Source organism: Etheostoma cragini, chromosome 8 (assembly GCF_013103735.1).
Source record: "Etheostoma cragini isolate CJK2018 chromosome 8, CSU_Ecrag_1.0, whole genome shotgun sequence".
NCBI classification, from domain to species: Eukaryota; Metazoa; Chordata; class Actinopteri; order Perciformes; family Percidae; genus Etheostoma; species Etheostoma cragini.
The window spans coordinates 9,282,367-9,301,772 of NC_048414.1; the positions used below are offsets into that span (position 1 = coordinate 9,282,367).

The window sequence follows — 19,406 nt, forward strand, 5'->3', positions numbered from 1 at the left end:
ATTAGTGGAGTATTAATGATGTTAGCTAGTGCCAAAACCAATGCACTTATTATGAAGCCAATTATTGGCCATTTTACACTGCAAGAGAACTTACCACTTGTTATAATATTGTGAAGCGATTGGAGAAAAATGTAAGTCCTTTGTACACAAAACTATTGAATGCTTTCATTATCAATGCTTTGTTTTCATTGTCCATTATGTTATGCTTCCCAGTCATCATCGTCTGTTGTTGCATGTGGCACAGGAAGTGGTGGGATGACATCTGATATTCTGGCAAATGCACCGCTGGTACCAGCGGGAGCATCACCTGACTCGCCCCCTGCTGGACCCTTCCCAGATATGCCTACAACAAGGGGACAGGACACATCATTTTCTATATGCAGTTGCAACCACCTGTTTCAGTATTACAATCTCATTTGACATAAAAGGTTTTCCTCACCTTTCCTTCGCATGGCAAGTTTATTGAAAAGATCAGCCATAAAGTCTCCACCACTAGATGCCGCTCCCACTGCTGTGAGACAAAGGCGGACAGTTACTAAATAATCATACAATCAGTGTTTTTTTTTAATTAGTAATGGGAGCAGTGAAACTGTTTTACTTGTTCCCCAGTGCTGCACTTCAAAATGGAGCACACAATTACAACAAGACTTGTCATCTAGTTAGTCAGGGCAAGCTGCTCTCCAAATATGAAATGTTAGGTTGCGACCTGGCCCGCCAACCGGAAATGAAGGCAAAGCTATGCCGAGTGACAATAAGGTCACACAATTTAAAATATAATTAACCAAGTCAACCTTTTAATGAGGATGGCGATTATAAAGCAAAGGTAACAAAGCCATGGACTGTGATGATAACCATATGAGATACATACTCAAACCCTAACATGTGATGCATTCTATAAACCTATGGGTGAATGCTAACTAAGGACTGGTGACGGTGAGCTCTGACTGCATGACTTTCTCATCATTGGTAAGACTGCATTGTGTTACAGTTTATCACGAGCAGAACCACATCTCCACTCAAACAATCTGGCACCTTGCTCTTGCTCCTTCTGTTTCTTCTTCTCCATCTTGCGTTTTTTAACGTTGCGTAACTTTGCTTTGCCAATGCCTCCGGCGTTGCGGATGGACTCCAGGAGACTGGCACGGCCGTCTGACGGCTCAACCGCCTTGTTGGAAGTACCAGACGAAGGGCCTGCAGACACAGGAGACAGTCAGGGGTGGCAGGGGTAATTTGGGTTTAAGCCCATCAATGTCAATCTTCAAGGTAGGAGCAGGTTTTCACCACTTTAATACACTGTCAAGCTTGATCATATCCAGTCTGTAGTGTGACAGTACGGCAGTAAGATTTGAATTGCACATATGCCACAAACCTGAACTTGGGACTTGAGAGACTTCTGTGGGGCTGTCAACAGGAGGAGGGGGTGGAGGAGGGGGAGGAGGGGGAGCTCCTGCAGGAATGGCAGGAGGGAGGGCAGGCTCAGGGGGAGGGGGAGGTGGGGGAGGAGGCGGAATGTTAGGTTGGAGTGGAAATCCTGAAAAAGACAGATGAAAAGTTTACAAACAGCTTCCAACACACCATAATGTATGTGTGTGTGTGTGTGTGTGTGTGTGAGGGTGTGTACCATGTGCATTGCTCTCCTCAGAGAAGGACGGCAGATCAGGGATGTTGTGTGTGGGTCCTGACGGGGCGAAGCCGGGCCCGAGGTCTGCACTGTAGGACAGGTCATCTGCGATGCCTGGCAGGTCAGGCAGGAAAGATGGCACATCTATCTCAGGCACCTGGCCCAGGTCTGGCACATAGAAATAAGACTCTGCCGTCTGTTAGAGAGAAAAGATCAGAGACAACCAATCATATAAAGAGTCAAATTAACAATGTGTTTTTGTAAGAAAACGGTGTTTGAGGTACCTGTCTGTCTAGGTGCTCTCTCTTCGTGATGGACAACGGTGCGTCAAATGGCTTCTCTTCTTTTTCGGTCTCTAGTGTTGTGTGTGTTTTTGTCACTGCTCCCGCCAGAGGATCAAGGAACACGTACTTCTTATAACTTTGAAAGAACACAAATACAAAAATATTAAGAAAGATTGCAATCCGAATTCTAATCCTAGCTATCATCCGTGTCTATTTGTGTGTGGACTCACAGGTTCTCTGTAGTGTTAAAGAGCAACAGGGAGCTGACAGATGAGATGTTGCGTGGCAGACTGCCCAGCCCCTCCTCTGTCTCATCCTCAGATTTCTTCTTCTTGCTCACACACACTGGGAAATACATTAACCTCTCCTGAAAGAAAGACATACAGACATGGAGTGAGAGGCAGATCGGTAAAATGTCAACTAAATCTTAAAATGTTAACGCAATTCACAAATGCCACCAAAGCACTTCTGCACGCAGATGCACGGGCACGAACACACTATAATACCAAATTACATGGCTGTGGACATTGCTTCTGTGGGATTAAAATAATATATTTCTACACCAGAGAAAACTGCCAGCAGTGCTTTCATTTCTCCCCGTTTTCCCTTTCTGACAAATACACACAGCTATACACACTAAAAAAACAACACATTTGCACACCGGTTTTTGTGAATGTTTCTAAAATGGTAATGGCAAAAACTGTGGTGTTCACTATAAATAATCAGGAGCCTGCTGATTCCCCCCCCACACACACACACACTTTCATTTAGTAGATGTCAGTTGGTTATTTAAATCGTAGGTGTGAAAAGGGAGACTGACACGGATGAAAGCTTATCAGTGCTAGTGGAATGATGAATGACTTTTAATATGGATGCTGCTAATCATGAGAAAACAGCTGTTCATGTAAGAAAATGATTAGTTGGAATAACAACAATAAAGTAGAACATTTGGCATGCAGATAGGAACATAAACATATGGAGCATACTTTATAACAGGCTTGTGTCATATTTTCCAGTAAAAAATATTTATCCAAACCAGGCCAAAAAATTAGTTGAAATACCAGTTTTAGTTTTTGTCAACCTGGAGGTCCGATGAGGACCAGGTTTTACCGGTTTTGTTTTTAAGGCAGGTAGGTAGTTATTTACATTCATATGATTGTTTGTTTTTAATATTCAGATATCAGATCTGAAGCACCTGGCCCGTTGATAATTATTATGCTGGGACCAAAACCTGTCTCTCAAAGCATGTGTGTGAATTCTGTGCAGTTTAGGGTAACATTTGGTTGAAAAAGGTTTTTTTTAAAAGAGCCATCAATCTTTCTCCTCTAATCTAAAACAGCCCAGATGTCCTTCCCTGCCTCCCTGAAAGATCCTGATATGGTTCCATATCAGACAGAAAATATATTAACTCTGGGAGGCATCCAGGAGACATCAGGTTCTCCAATTACCCCTTTCCAAAATGAAGGACCATTCTCCTTCTGGATATCTGAGCTTTTGACCCTGCCCCTGCAAGGAGTCATGTAGATTACCTCCATCATGCTCAGCCAATGCTTCACACCCACATCACTGTGCATGCCACAGTGACAGTGATTCTGGAGGAGCAAGGTGGACTCTGTCCTGGTCATGGGACAGAAGACATAATGATGGGGTCCTACGGTTAATGAAGGGGTTGAGACTTAATCTCCAAGTCCTCCTTTCTTCGTAGGACGGGGTGAGCGCTGTGTCATAATAATCAGCAGTAAGAGAGAAAATTGATAATGATTCTATTTATCCCTGTTTTGAACCTGCAGTTTTATCAGTGTCAGCTGTGTAAAGTGGCCCTCTATCTGGCTAGCACTCACTTTCTTCTCTTTTATATTAGTTACAGAACTATTACCTGTGGGCTTCAAAACATTAGTTTTACAACATTTTGTGAAACCATGGCTCTTTTAAAAAGTCCAATGTCCTGCTGTTGCATTAAATCATTGTATAATCAGCATTTTAATGTATTTATCTCACCTGCAAGGCATTTTCATCAAAGGGTCGAAGTTTATTCTGTATCCTGCGTCGGGGGCGAGTTTGTGAGGAGGGGTCTGTAGCCTCAATAAAGATAGATGAGTAATCCCGAAGTCGATCTGGGGCCGGGTACTTAGCACTGGAGAAAACCTAATGACACAGAAAAGAGCTGATATAACTGACAGAGTGATTTTGTCACCTTATTGTGACTCTATTGTGTATCACGGGTTCAACAATATAAAGCTGCCTGCCAAAGTGGAGGTGCTGCGTTACCTTGGTGGCCTTCTTACTGCCTTTGATCTTGTCGACACGGGCCTGGGCTAGTCTAATCCGGTCAGTGACGCTCTGCAGCTGGCGGCGGTTCTTCTCGACACTGTCAGACACCCTGGAAGCAACGCACACATACACACCAACGTGAAAATGGACGTCCACACATCCACACACAGACGAAAACATGTCTGAGACTGTATTACACACTTCAATACAGAGGAGTGTATAACGTGAGACACCCTATTCCACATTTCCTTCAGATGCACTCTGCAGGGGGGCGGGTTCCTGCACTCTATTAATTATTTCATACCAATAATCTAATTCCTAACATCATCTTTCAAAAGGTTGTATTGGCAAAACAAGTCTGTTAATAAATGTCCCTCATTTTACGTAGTTACAGGAGACAGTTTCTCTATTTTCAGAGCGCCGGAAAGATCAAATGTGGCTTCTTTCTTCTTCTTTTTTTAAACTAGAGGGGATCGATCATTCCAAGCAGTGCCCCCCAGGCTGTGGAATCACTTGCCTTTCTCTCTTCGTTGTGTGAATTCTGTCAAATCTTTTAAAAAGCAAATGAATTGTTGTTCAAGTAGGTTTTTAGTTTAGCGAGGGTTTTTTATGGTTATTGTGTTTTCTATTTTGTATTTAAATGTTCTTGTATTTTACTTTGTTGTATTGTATCGGATTTTATTGTGAAGCACCCTGTGATTTTTATCTGTGAAAGGTGCTACACAAATAAGCTTTACTTAATTACTTACTAAATGGATTTGACTGTGCCGACCATAAAATATATCAACATTATTTTTATTTCCATCAATGCTGTGTTATCAACAACTGTTTTGATTGCTGTTTTGTGGTTAAAAATTGTGTTAAATAAATGACCTTGTAAATTGTGTCAACACTCACACTACCTTCTGGCATTTTTTACTTTATGTCCTAAGAAAATGTATGGATGGGAAAATTATTGTTCCAACAGACGTACCCTGTTCATTATTTACAGTATTTAATTCATCTTTCAATTAGAGTTGGGCAGTATCCAAATTTTGATACCGTCAAACTTCTTCCCTATTTTACCACAGTATACGGTATTACCATGACTAATTTGAAGAAGATGTATTCTTCTTTGAGACCAGGTCAGTCGGTGCCTTACCATAGCTAATATTTAATCCTTGTATAAGTGCATTGCATTTTTTTTAATGACGGTGTTGAAACAATACTGTTGCAAATGTTAAGACCCCGTATACCGTAATACCGCCCAACCCTATATTAAATAATTTATTTTTGTTGGGCAGTTATTTAGTAAAATGTCAAAATGAATAAGAAATAGTTTATCTTTAAGAAGTGCACTAGATCCCAGAAATGCAAGCAAAACTACTAATTTAATATTTGTTAAGATGTAAACAGTAAAAGTATGATTTAACCGGGAAAATAACAGATCAATTGTGTGTGTGTGTGTGTGTGTGTGTGTGTGTGTGTGTGTGTGTGTGTGTGTGTGTGTGTTTGTTTCTGGGCTTGCCTTGCCTTCTGAAAATATCTGTAGAAATTGTCTCCAGGTAGAGTAATGCATCTGCTATCTGATGGACAGCCTCCTCTCTCCTCAAGTCTGGCTGGATGAGAGGCACGGAGTACACCTGGCCCTCCAGGCAGTGCTTCTGGGTCATCCTAAAAGACAACAACACAGAAAAAACGTTTATAATCCAAAACAAGGCTGATGATAGCAAAACTGGAAGAGAATGTCTGTTCATTTTCAAAGTTCCAAAGTGATGCTTGTTGTTGGATCCAACACCATTTAATAATGTCATAATGGTACTTAGAGCCAGTATTGTGAACTAAAGCCTTAGCTCTTTATTAAACAACGCTCCCTGGACCTCTTTTTTAATTCAATTTTAAACATTTCAGACACATATTCACTATAATGATACAGAGAAACAAGAATTTGACCTTAAAAAATCTAATTAAAATTGTGTTAATAGAAAAAGTAAACTGGGGATTAATACAATTCAATAATACAAAAGTGAACAGTATATAAAAGAAAAAGAATATCTTCTTCTAGAAAAGAGTAGGCCTGCACCTTCCAGTTAAACAGTTTGGTAAAACTCATCGTTGCAAAAATGATGTATAATTTGTTTTTGACATCTAATATTTGGGGAAATATACATTTGTAGGATATACACCGTGTAAAATGTTGATGTGTACTTCACTTAACTTATTGTGGATACTTGATTGATATGGCCATGTCCTCCGCCAATCAGTATGATTAAAAATGTTTTCCCCAAATGATTTCTCTCTAAGAGTAATTTTCCTCCTTTAATAAAACGTATTACATGTTTATTGTTGGTTTTAGTTTTCCAAATGTCAATAGCGTTTATCATTAAAAAATTATTCTATTCTCAGTGCTTCTTGAAATTGCAGATGACTTCCCTTCCCTGACTTACACTGTTAGGTAGCTAAGTTATAACTTAGATTAATAAATTAAATCACCTGCTTGTTACAGAAAAGGATTTAGCAAAAAGGAATCGCCCTTGTAACAATCCTCAACCTCATCTGACTCTCACATGACAAGGCTGGTATGTAGGTTTTGGTTTCAATGTGTAAATTGGCTAAGTTGACCCTGTAGCTGTAAGGTTATACGGTCATATCAACACCTAAAAGCTAATAGACCCACACTAAAGCTGTTTAGCTACAACAAAGATATTCTAAATAAATAATTTGTGTAGTGTGATGTTAACTTGAGAGTCAGAAGAAAGCGGCTGTGCTCATGCTAAAGATAGAATCGCCGTGAGCCTTACACCGAACACTACACATTTAAAAATAGGTTATACTGAAATTATGAAGTTAAACTTATTAAAATGTTAGTCTTACCTGACCATGGGTGTTGTTGACTTGGTAACGGTTAGCGAGAAGAATTAGCTCGGCTATCTTCTGATTAGCAAAACAACGGTTCTGTACTTCCGCATCCCTGTGACACGCACGTAGCACGTGACCATGCCGAAGTTAGTGTTGCCTTCATGTTCTCTCAGAAAGGTCTGGATGAACTGAGGTTTAGGCTAACTTTAACTTCAAAGGTATAGAATATTTTTATTTTTAAGAACAAAACAAAACAAAACTGCATGATTTAACAAATATTATTGTTACTATTATAATTATATGTTACTTCGTATGGGTCATTTAAATGCAACTTTAATCAGTGTAGTATTTTCTACAGTCAGCTGCTTAATCGTCATTGAACTGCAGAAGTCAACTTGGTAACTGCTGAGGAAGCAGAGGAAGATTATATATAGCCTATGTATGTATACATAATGTCATTACAGATAATAAATGTCCTATTTTAATCCATTTAATACAAACACTGAACTGCATCCTAGGCTATAGAAATGTTTGTTATTATTGTTATATTACGATTTTTATTATTAGCCTATCTGGGCTTTATAACTACACTTGCTATATCAACACAGACATCTGCACTTAGGCTGTTCCGGTGGCCCATAATAGCCTACACTACTATAAAATAAGTTGGTTATACCCAGAAAATGAAAAACACACTATTGTCTGACTTGTTTAATATGCATCTGCAGATTTTATATAGAGTTTACCAGGCACAAGAGAGTGGAGTGGCTCAGATGTTGAATCTCCTTGTACCGCCTATAGGGTGTAGCCTATGCTTGCTCTGTAGTTTTCACATTGATGTGCATATTGACGCATCCGTCCTCCAGCGCCCCCTCCCCCTCCCCTCCTGTCACATCTGGATCTGGCTCCTCTCATCAGTACTACTCAGCGCAGTGGGTGAGAGAAAGAAAGAGAGAGAGAGAGAGAGAGAGAGAGAGAGAGAGAGAGAGAGAGAGAGAGAGAGAGAGGGAGGGAAACGACCGGAGAAGCGGAGGGTAGCTCGGTCGATGCAGCTTCATCCACAGCCGAGGCGGATCAAGGAGAGGAGAGCGAGACCACATCTCACCTTCCCATCCGCACTCACGGATATTTTAACATCTCCTCTGTCCTCCATCCGTCAGTCCAGCTTCTTGTTTTTCTTCTGCTGGTCTTCCCTCCTCTTCTGGCTATGATGATGAGCTCCAGCCTGCTGGAAAATCCGGTGCAGGCGATTCTGTACCTGCGGGAGCTCACCACCATCGTCCAGAACCAGCAGAGTCTCATTCAGACTCAGCGGTCCCGGATAGAGGAGCTGGACAGGCGGGTGGACGAGCTCATCGGCGAGAACAGACACCTGCGGGACATCAGGGTACAACAGCAGCATCCTTACCATCACCACCTCCACCATCACCCCGAGCCCAGCTGCTTTCATCAACACCACCCACCTCAGGACCCCCAGCTCAAGACTAGTGCAGGATCTCTACCAGACCATGAGGCTGCACCAGCACAGGTCGACGCGGCTCCGGAGGTTCAGCCGTTGCCTCCCCAACCCATGGACCCGGGAGACATGCAGCTGGTCCCGGCAGACCCGTCCACTGTTTCCCCGGTTGAAAGTGAACCAGAAAACGGCGGAAGTTGTCAAAGCTGCCGCTCTTTGGTTCCGATGACCCCTACAACCCTTTGTCGATCCCTGGCTAAGAAATCAGAGTGAGTAAAGATTATGTGGTTGTTTGCATATTTGTGGTGTCTGTCCTAAAATAGCCCTAGAAATAGAGAATATATATTGTAGGTTATTCAGTAGGGTTGGTATTTACACATGTTTAAAACCTCCTGATTTTTCTGCAGTAACTATCGATCTAAAGCGTAAATCAATTCCCGGTTACAAGCAGCCTGTCTTGAATCCTTCATATATTGCGTGTAGCATTCGTCAATGCAACTGTATAATTTGGAGCGTGCACGCGTGCGTGTGCGGGTCCGGCAGATTGAGAAGCGTTTAATTAATGAAGGCGCTTGTAAATTTCCAATTTTCAGCTGTGTGTGTCGGCTAAGGACTGTGCCAGAAGATGAAGAGGGGGATTATTTAAATGAGAAACTGGATCACGACCACTGGATCATTACATAACAAACAGCTGTAGGCCTGTGTGTGCGTGTTTGTGTGAGTGTGTGTGTGAGTGTGTGTGTGTGTGTGTGTGTGTGTGTGTGTGGAAACACTCGACGTCACAACTCGAGACAGGAGCAGCGATGATGACACACAGCGAGTCGCTGTCCGTGGTGCTGCTGGTTTCTCTATTAATTACTGCACGGGATCTGTGAACTCTCACGGGACCTCTGGGCCTCTGATGTTGCTGTGTTAGTTGAGACACACGCGCGCACACACACACGCACACACACACACGCACACACACACACACACACACACGCACACACACCAGCACCCCCTGCTTGGCACCAGAGCCTCATAGTACCTCAGCACATCATCTAATGAGAGAAAACCCATCTTTCTCCAATTCTCCTTCTGTGTGTGTGTGTGTGTGTGTGTGTGTTCAGTTCCTAAGTCGAATCCCAGCAGGAGTCCTGATTAGTCTCTCTGGGACTCCACGCCCACTAATGGGAGCAACTCAGACCAGAGGAGGAGTTGAGAGGAGCAGAAGAGTGCAATAGGGGCTACATGTACTGTATATTAAAAAAGAGTTGTTGATATTGATCCAAAAGGGAGTGATTCACCTACCAGACCTTACATTTCCTGCTCTTCAGTTGTGTGTGTTCGCATGCCTGTTGATCTCTTCTATAGCCTTGTCTGGAACATAAGTTGTAGCTTCTGGAGAGCTTACCCTGTTGCAACTGGAGGATTTGTTATTGTTTAAAAGGAATCAGTTGTCCCACTGTTTTGTAATTTAAATTAGTTTGACTGGCGAGGAAGAACTTACAATAAAGTAATTGTCATTATTTTATTGTAAGCCATCCATTTGATCAGGCAGCAGAGTTATTGTAACAAATGGTCTTCCTGTTCTTACAGTTGTGGATTGTCTGTCCTTTAATACAATCTTACATCCTGACCTGGCCATTGATTTTAAGTCTCTCAGGATAAGACCATTAGCTTAACACCTAATGTTTGCTTCAAGCCAGACAAGTGAGAGGGAGTTCAGTCAGTTTTCTTTGCCCTGTGGATTAATGATTTTTGGGCTACATACAGTTGGCTGTGAGTATGTTTGTATAAGTATATCTTTCATGCATTGTAGTCAGTGTTGTCACTGCACATGTATGGGTCCTTTTCAGAGGAGAGACAGGCTCCTCTCCTCTGCTCATTTTCTGTCTCTCTCCAGCTGAGGCTTCTATCTGCCCCACTTAGCCCATGGAGCGAACAGTAATCAGCCATTCTCAGGAGAGAGAAAGGCAGAGAGATGGAAAGCGGGAGAGATGCACGCTCGGTCGTTGTCTTTGATGGATCCCTTGGAGGTGTCTAGAGGAAGGAGCTTGAGGCTGATATAGGAGTGGACCACTGAAAGAGAAGAGAGGGCAGCGAAAGTGACAAAAAAGAAAAGGGGAATTTCAGTACCCAGAGAGTGAGACAGGTATACAGGGAGAGACCAAAACAGAGATGATAAAAAGGGTGCATTTGACGCTTGTCATTTTCTATCTTGCTGGCAGACAAATAGATAGGTTGGACATCAGAGGGACAGGCTGTGGCATCCTGTGGTGCAGTGGAAGGTGCACGAAATGTACTCGCAATGTTTTGAGTCCAAATGGAGCTGATCTTATTTCATGTCAACTCTCTTTCCTTACACTCTCTACTGGATACTGACTGATGAAAAGCATTGGATTTAAAGTACTCTTACAAAACAGGAGAGAAGAGAGGTGTGGTGTGAGGGAGGACGGGGCACAGGGAGAGAGAATATGGGCCGACAGCAGGAGGCATGTACTGTTGAAATATTCACCTGTTCTCTTTGTAAGCGTTGTTGGAGCTTCTGTGTATGTCTTGTACACACAGATGGACAGACCTGCTAAGTGTGTGTGTGTGTGTGTGTGTGTGTGTGTGTGTGTGTGCGTGTGTGTGTGTGTGTGTGTGTGTGTGTGTGTCAGTGTGCTTGCTCAGGGACAAAAGCAACCTGCCCTTTTCCTCAGGGTTTTGTATCAGCCTGACAAAACAATTTAGATCTTACACAGGTGGTGTATTTAATTTGATTTGTTATCTGGCTCTGGTCCTGGTGTTTGACACCTGGAGAAGGAAAGCACAGAAAAAAATAGTGTGCTAAAAAAATTTTAGAGATTGTTGAATCCCTGGGACTTGTTAAAATAGGGCAATAGTGTGTCTGGTGAAAGAAAAAATGCAAAATTCTTTAAAAAAAAGTAATCCAAATGTACAGTATAAATAATTAAGCCAATAAAGGCAGGTACTGCACTCAAGACCCCATTTGGGGCTCCCAGGAGGCTCTCAAGGTTCTAACACCAGGGTCAAGAACCACAGCAGAAGTGCTGCTAAATGGAGAACAAATGAGTCATGTATGTATGCGCGTTACAGCATAAGAGGTGTCATTGGTGGGGTAGGTGTTACAGATGGACAAGTATTATTCATAGAAACCAACTGTGAGGAGTATTAATCAGATATAATTAAAAACAATCAATACAAAAACCTCAGTGTCCCTTCAAGTCTGTGAAAGTTGCCGTGAAAACATAGCTTTTTATAGCTCAGACTGTCACACCGAGCCCTGCACTGACTCTGACTGCCTGTCACTGTGGGTCTGTGTCACAAGCAATATGCTGAGCCCAGGTCAGAAGACTTGCTGTAGTGTAGGCACGAAAATCCCCTGTCAACTGAATGCTTGCAGCCAATTGTGAAAGGATCTTAAGTGACCTGCACTCGCACCCACTAAAATAAGAAGTACAAAATGTATTTTTTCAAGTCATGATCATGGTTATTTTTATGTTTCTGGTGGCGGAGGGTGTCCTGCATCCAGAAGATCAAAGGCTCCATCAATGCAACAACTTAAACGTGATGTAATGTTTTTGTTCTTTTCACTCTAAATTGCTTCAGATAAGAGCACCAGCTAAATGCCTAAAATATGAATGTAAATCTAAAATGTATGAGAGAGACAAACTTTAGAAGAGACAGAGCAGGAAACAGAGCTGGTGTTACCATCTGTCCAGATTGGGTTTAGGTATTCTGCTTAATCACTAGAGATCTGATGAGTTGGAGGCGAGGAGGCATAAACAAGCACGTCCAGACACACAAAATATACTTTAAATACTCACACCAAATCTAAATGTTTTTCAGCCTTGAATTGACCTATATGGGGTATTAACGCTGGGATGAGTGCCAAATTGTAAACCGAATCCATGGAAATAATCCAGAAGAGTCTAATGGGAGCCTTTTCAGCGTGTTTTGGGATGTTGAAATAAGATTAAACATATGGAGGAATATATAAACAAGGCAAACATCTAGCGACGGCCAATAATAGCTGAATGACATGCTGTCCTTCCAATTCTGTCTGCGTCTCCTCTTTCCTCCCCCCGTTTGCTTACCTCTACTCCTCTGTTGTCTGCCCTTTAGGAACGAGACCGTGCTGCATCAGTTTTGCTGCCCCGCCCCTGAACATCCAGAGGCTGACACCACTGGCTCATCTGGGTAAGACGAGTCACACACCGATCACTGACACTTTTAGGCCCAGGTTTGCTCCTACTGCTCCTACAGTTTGCTCTTTCAACCATTGAAAACTACCTGACTTTGTATACACACACACTATCTGTACAAGTGCGTCATCTGACTGAGTCATGTCCATTCCCGTGCTTTTAATCATGCTCGGAAGTGTGCGCAATTACTGTAGGCCAGTGTGAATCGGGGTATTTATGGACATGTGAAGCCTGGAGTTACAGTGAGAGAGTTGAATGCTCCGTCACAACCTATAGATCTTCCAGCCTCAGGGGGGATTCACGTATATATTGAAACAGAGAGAGTAAAAGAGCCCATGGCAACAGTAATGATGCAAGGGCTCCCACTACCATAGTGACTGGAGAATAGAACTTTGAGGATCTACTGTTGCCACTTTTGCCGTCTGTTTCTGTGTGGGCAGCTTGTCTGTTTGTTGTATGTGTTTGTTCATAATTCTGTTTTGCGTGGGGTGTTTGAAAGCATAACTTTTTCTTGGGGATGTTTGCATGAGCAAAGCTCTGTTGTAAAAAATGTTTCTCAATGATTGCTTTTTTCCCTCTCTCCTCTGGAATTTCCCCCATTGTTTAATCCTCTGTTCTGTTTCTAAATCCAGTCTTTCTCAGTTTTGTCTACTTCTACTGTCTCTTCATGAACTGTTGTATCTTTACCCCCTTGTGTTTTTTTTTTTTTTGTGTGCATCACCGCTCATTATCTATCTGTCTGTTTATTTCTCATCCCTCCTCATCAAGTCTCTCATCCAGTGTTTGGTAATATCTGGAATCGGTCTTTTTTCTCTGATCTGATGATTTAAACTATAATCATCTACAAACATACCGGGTTTAATTCCCTATTAAATTACATCAACTAATGTTTCCCCGAGGAACACGCTTAACCCCTAGTTGTGACCTCTGATATATGCTGTATATATATAGCAATTGTGAATCGCTTTGGAGAAAAGTGTCAGTTGAATCATATGTAATGTTAAGCACGCAAAACTCCGAGATATGTCACAAAATCTATCTCTATCCTAACCTGCTGTGTGTGTGTGTGTTGGGTGTGTGATGTCTGGCTGTACAGTACTATAAGTCTCTTAGGGACCTTGAGAGATGCGATTTGACAGATGTTCATTTCTCTTCGGCCATGACGTCACATCACACATGCTGGCAGAGCAGGAGTGTGTGCTTGGTATGTTTGTTGCCACCCCGTATGTGAGCATGTGTGGGGGGTGTTTGTGTGAAATATAGAGTGAGAGATAGAGAGGGTAAAGCGTCCAGATCATTATGGAGGCTTTTTGCTGTCCAGATGCATTTATAGCTCAACTCTTGCTTTTAAATCCTCTAATGTATTCTAATGTACTCTAATGTATTCTGATGCCGGGCAGGGGCTTGGCAGTGTTTTCATAGAGTTTTTGATCGAGACAGCCTCCAGCATTCTGTATATCTTCCTGTTTCCTCTCTGTTTCTTTCTCAGCCTCTGGTTCCCCTCCCCCTTTTTTCTCTGTCTATTTTTGCTAACTTTATCTAATTTAAAGATATGACAGAGCTTTGCCAGCCTTATCGCTGACTTTTAGCTGGGGAACGCAGAATGTTTGCTCAAATCAAAGAAAACAAAGAGGAACTTTAGTGATGCACTCATTATTTAACCATGAGCAGGCGTTTTAGTCCCCCCAGTCCTGTTTAGCACTAGTCCCCTTCATGTAAAAAGGATTTGAGTAAGCACTATCTGGGAGGAGAAAGATTGTACAAGCACACAACATCATACACACACACACACACACACACACACACACACACACACACACACACACACACACACACACACACACACACACACACACACCATCATGACCCTTTTAGGGTGTAATCATACCTCAATGCTTATATCAGTCAAGTCTGGCTACATATACGTCTTTTGTATCTTTTAGAAGCAATGTAAAGCCAGGATGTTGGCCACTACACATTTTATACCTCAAAATAAACAAAGGTCAAGTTGTCCACAACATATGTTTGGTAGTAATTTGCTCAGGTATGCCTTACATGGCATTCACAAAAAATGCTGTCATGTGATAGAATATTGTTCTATCTATATTGTTGACTTTGTTGAGTTTTGAGTCAGATTTAGGCTGTATTCAAACATATTTTTTTATTTTGCTTCCAGCTGCTGTAGAAATGATCGTTTATTAAATATATGTTGAGCAAGATTTGTTTGATTTATTACCCTGTGATTTCTCAAAGCCATGTTTGACTTTGAGGATATGACGGTCTGTTGTTATTGTCTCACTTTGCTGCAAGTGTTACTGACTTATTCTCCTTTTATACTGTATTGATCAGCAGTAGAACATAGAACATTGTATAAAACAGTATTCCATTTCTAAGTAGGAAACTCACAGTTATACATTTCCACTGAAATGTTCACCATGGAAACACATCAGCTTTCGGATTATCATGCACAAAATCAACACCGGATTTCCAACATTTTTTGATCTGCCAAGAGTGCAGTGTACCGCTTTGGTGCTGTGAAGTTGGTAATGCTTAACGAAGATCTCTCTGACATCAAAGCATTGCACTATGAATTAAGCTTGTTGGGAATGTGCATTGAACTATAAAGTGCCCTCAAAAATCGCAGGATGAATCTCAAGGTTTGCAGGCTGATCACCAAAGTAGAAAATAAGAAAAAAAAAAAAATTCTGCCGCACATAACCTTGTTTATATTCGAATCTTTTCTCCAATCTTTGCTTCTTTTTGTGTGAGACACAACACAGCTTTTCCTCCACAGGCCTTTCAGTCATTCATTATGCAAATGAAACCTGAGTAGAAAAGATTCAATCTTTAACTAAACTTTTCTAAACTTATAGACATGAAACCTGTAACAAGGGATCAAAAGAAGAAATTACTTTGTGTTCAGGGGACACGAGGTTGAGAACCACTGGACCATTTGATTGATATAATATTAATCTCTGTTTCATATCTTCGGACATTGAAAACCTTAAAATGTATAGTATGTTGGTTTGCCAAAACAAGTTTTTTGAACATGCAACTTTCACTGGTGATGAAAATGTTAATGCTTGCCGTCCCACTTTACAGTAAACTAGTATGTTTTAGTACGTATGAAATAGTAAAGGATTGACAGAGGGAATGATTTTTAGAAAGAAAGTTAAAATAAGGTATTTTCTCACTGGTCATACTCACTCCTGCAACCAGAAATCTGATCGGACAGGACAACAGACAAGTAAATGCTTTACCACTCACCTGCTGCTTACCTCGGTAACCACTTCACATCCTGCTTGGTTGATGACCTGCCACTGTGATGATGGCAGCGTTTTGAAGGTTAGGCGCGAGGGCTGATTGCTTTCTGTTCTTATTTCTGTGGTAGTGGACAGATGCTGAGCCTGGAGGATGGGACGTCCTCTGGTGGTGGACAGAAAGTGGAGGGTACCAAGAGAGAGGGACCCAGTGAGTACGAAATCAGCCTGGAGAATAAGAACAAACAGGTATGTCTTTCATTTTCCAAAATGTGTGTCGGCCAATGAGTAAGCACGTTGTGAGACTTAATAAATGCTGACTCTTCTACCTGTTTAAGCATGAGGACGTTTGTTAAGGATGATCATTTGACGTGTCCTGCGTGATAATAAAGATTCCCAATCAGATCTATTTCTGTCTGTGTAAACAAAAAAAAGAACACCACCAATTTCACTGCCACAGCAACAGGAATGTGAAAGATGCTAGGTTGTCATGGTAACAGCTAATAACTGCTTTTGGCGGCTGGAGATGTCTTTACTTCTGATAGTAAATTGGAAGTGCGAGTGTGTGTGTGTTTTCTCTGTGTGAGGTGCGTGTGTGTGTTTGTATGCGTGTGTGTGTGTGTGTGTGTATGTGTGCATGTACTTTTTGTGGGTGCGCTTGTGTGAGCAGACAAACACAGACATGCCCGGGCGCATGTGTGGCTGTCCTCCTTTTTCTCCATCGCTGTCTCTTTTTCCCTCATCTTCCACTCCCCCTCCTTCTTCTCCCTTATGCTGAAAATATAGAAGGGCAAAATTTCTGAGAAAAGAAATCTCAGAGAGACTGAGATTTTGGGATGAGCTGCTTTGCCAACAAACAGAACAGAAATAGGCTTGTGCGGGTGTTTACTTTCCATTCATTTTCTCAAAATCACCTTTGTCACAGTCCATCCATCCTCCTTACCATGGCCCTTCAGCCAGTATTAGCAGTTGAATGATGATAGATGATGTTTTCTTTGGTCCATAAACCCTCACCGGTTTTAAAAGAGTGGACAGACCAGTAAGAAGGATACTAAGAAAAAAAGTGTGAGTGTGCATTTCCTGACTCAGACACTTCTTTTGAACTTTTGTAGACATCAGCACAAAATGGCATCATGATAGTTGCCTGCTGGATGAATACACATTTTTCAGTGGCTGCTGTGTGCTTTGCAATATGACTCTTGCAGTATCTTTAGTGAGTTTCAGAGCCTTGTAAACATGTTTGATATTTAAACTCACTCCCCCTCACTCTCTCCCTATCCCCAGATAGAAGAGTTGGAGCATAAATATGGAGGCCATCTCATAGCGAGGCGGGCAGCCCGTCGTATCCAGACGGCCTTCCGTCAGTACCAGCTCAGCAAAAACTTCCAGAAGATCCGTAACTCTCTGTCAGAGAGCAAATTGCCCCGTCGGATCTCACTTCGCCATCCCAGCCCTTCAGGCCGAAACAGGAGCACAGCCCAGAGACACAGTTACAGTCTGCATCCTGGAGGAGGACAAATACCTTTACGTTCTAAAACTCCTCCTCCTCCTCCGTGTCGCTCCACCTCTCTGCCACCTTCTCCCGCATCTGCCACAGCAGCTGGTCGCTCTCCTGCCCCAGATCCAGCCACACCTCAAACCCCTGGTCAAACACTCACACAGCTGGAGGACTGCTTCTCTGAACAGGTGAGTGTTTTTATTTAATGTTACAGCTCCCATAAGTTGTTAATAAGTAGGATGTAGGAATGCATCTCATCAACAGGAAAATGGTCAAATCAAGAAATATGGTTTCATTAACTTAATGTAGTTTTTAGCCAAGCTAGCAGCATGGCTCTCGAAATGGCAAAGTCAGTCAGCTGTCCCACCATTGTGATCCAGACTGAACAATCTCAAAATCTTCCACGAGAAAATAGAAGTTTGCTGTTTTGGAACTGAGAAGCACCTTGTTCGTCTGCACACTGAGGAAGATGCATGGTTTTAAGTATTCAGTGGATTGCCATGAAATTCTGTTCAGGTTTTCAGGGTGCCCAGAGGACACATCTTAATGAAATTAATGATCCCTGCTGTTTCATCAAATGCCATCGTCAGGTCACAATTTAAATTTGTCCAATCCTACCATCACCGAGGCAAAGACACCAGCTTGACCTGGCCTTATTTACATTTAGACTGCTCTACAGTGGCTGCCCCTACTGGCTTGACAGAAAGCCCTGGTCTTCTTACAATATGCAGAAAAGGGCCAGGGGTCAGACTCAGACAGTTGCGAAGATCTCAGCCTTGTACACAAGGGGGAAGGTCTACCAGGTGAGCTAATGGGGCGTCCCTGTTAAAGTGTAATTTTTTATCATCATATTTGCAGCTTCATTCCTTGGCCCAGTCAATTGATGACGCCCTTCATGGTTGGAGATTGTCGGAAGGTGGAGATGGGAAAGGACTACTTATGGACCCCGGGGCCCTTCGTGCAGCTGCTGAGAGTGCTTGTCTGCCCCGCAGTGCCAGCTCACTGCTCATGGCCTTCAGGGATGTCACTGTTCACATTGACAGCAATAGTTCCTACACCATCTCCACCGCTACCACCACAACCACCACCTCTCTGGGCAATGCAGGTGGGGGAGAGCTGGGCAGCAGGAAGACTTCTGTGAGCGGGATGGCTGGGGGAGGAGATAGCCAGTTAGCAGAGGAGCCAGAGTTTCCTGCACCTCCTCCCAGCGAGGAGCTGGAGATGGCTGATCAAGGATCCAGGAGGGGCTCAGCAGTGACAGCTCTAGGAGGAGGAATGGAGGGGGAGAGCGGCTCAGACAGACTGGGGTCCACATCAACTTCTACCTCCACCTCAGCCCAGTCTAACCAGCAACCTGCTCAAATTTACACCCAGTACCAGCAGTATCATTACACTCATCCTCAGCAGATTCCTGGGGGGCCGAGCCCCGAGGCCCTGCAGGCTCTTGTCGTCTCTCTGCCCAGGGACCGCTGCCAGGATCCAACCTCTTGCCGCTCGCCAACCCTATCCACAGACACACACCGCAAACGCCTCTACCGTATAGGACTCAACCTCTTCAATGTGTGAGTGGGCCAACAGCACAACACATACACACTCACATGCAAACGCACGCACACTGACACACACAGAAAATTGAAAAATATTTATGCACCCTCTGGCTCAGGGTCCAAAGAACACTCATTCCTGTTTATGTCTAACAAATCTCCAACAGCTCTGAAAAACTGCTCTAAGCAGCTGCTCATTAGTGTTTGTGATTGTTGGGAGGAGCTGCATGTTCAGTGCCATCTTGTGATGTCAATGAAAAACTAAATAGATAGAGAGATGGGAGAGGGTCTAAGAAAGGAAGAGACAGAGAGATAGGAAAGAGGGAAAATGCAGTTGAAGAGGAGAGGCAGTCAAGGAGGTCAAGAACAATGTGAGAGCCTCTCAATTTCTATAAATAGAGCCCACGGTCGGCCTGCACTTAATATTAGTTAACACAAATTAAA

At 42.7% G+C, this 19,406-nt stretch overlaps 2 protein-coding genes across 3 annotated transcripts in view; one reads left to right on the plus strand and one right to left on the minus strand.

Annotated features, from left to right (window-relative positions):
- Positions 1 to 86: 86 nt before the first annotated feature.
- wash1 (WAS protein family homolog 1) lies at positions 87 to 7,194 on the minus strand. The gene is made up of 11 exons (XM_034878859.1): positions 7,030 to 7,194; positions 5,689 to 5,829; positions 4,174 to 4,285; positions 3,904 to 4,050; positions 2,136 to 2,272; positions 1,906 to 2,041; positions 1,622 to 1,817; positions 1,370 to 1,531; positions 1,033 to 1,191; positions 440 to 511; positions 87 to 343 (listed from the first exon to the last, which is right to left on the minus strand). Exons 1-11 carry the CDS (start codon positions 7,035 to 7,037, stop codon positions 201 to 203), a joined length of 1,413 nt encoding a protein of 470 aa, XP_034734750.1. The 5' UTR covers positions 7,038 to 7,194; the 3' UTR covers positions 87 to 200.
- An 815-nt stretch (positions 7,195 to 8,009) lies between these two features.
- iqsec3b (IQ motif and Sec7 domain ArfGEF 3b) overlaps positions 8,010 to 19,406 on the plus strand; it is a 26,362-nt gene continuing 14,965 nt past the window's right edge. For both annotated transcript variants that reach the window (XM_034878798.1, XM_034878799.1), the window contains exons 1-5: positions 8,010 to 8,739; positions 12,581 to 12,655; positions 16,052 to 16,169; positions 17,205 to 17,606; positions 18,277 to 18,980. In XM_034878798.1, coding sequence (XP_034734689.1) covers positions 8,222 to 8,739; positions 12,581 to 12,655; positions 16,052 to 16,169; positions 17,205 to 17,606; positions 18,277 to 18,980 — 1,817 coding nt within the window. In that variant the 5' untranslated portion in view covers positions 8,010 to 8,221. The remainder of the gene's footprint in view (positions 8,740 to 12,580; positions 12,656 to 16,051; positions 16,170 to 17,204; positions 17,607 to 18,276; positions 18,981 to 19,406) is intronic.

What these genes read in the sequence shown, in the direction of transcription:
- wash1 (XM_034878859.1), bottom strand. An exon ending in TTTAACACTACAGAGAACCT is followed by an intron (nt 2,042 to 2,135) that starts GTGAGTCCACAC and finishes GTTCTTTCAAAG; the next exon opens with TTATAAGAAGTACGTGTTCC. An exon ending in CTCTCAAGTCCCAAGTTCAG is followed by an intron (nt 1,192 to 1,369) that starts GTTTGTGGCATA and finishes CTGTGTCTGCAG; the next exon opens with GCCCTTCGTCTGGTACTTCC.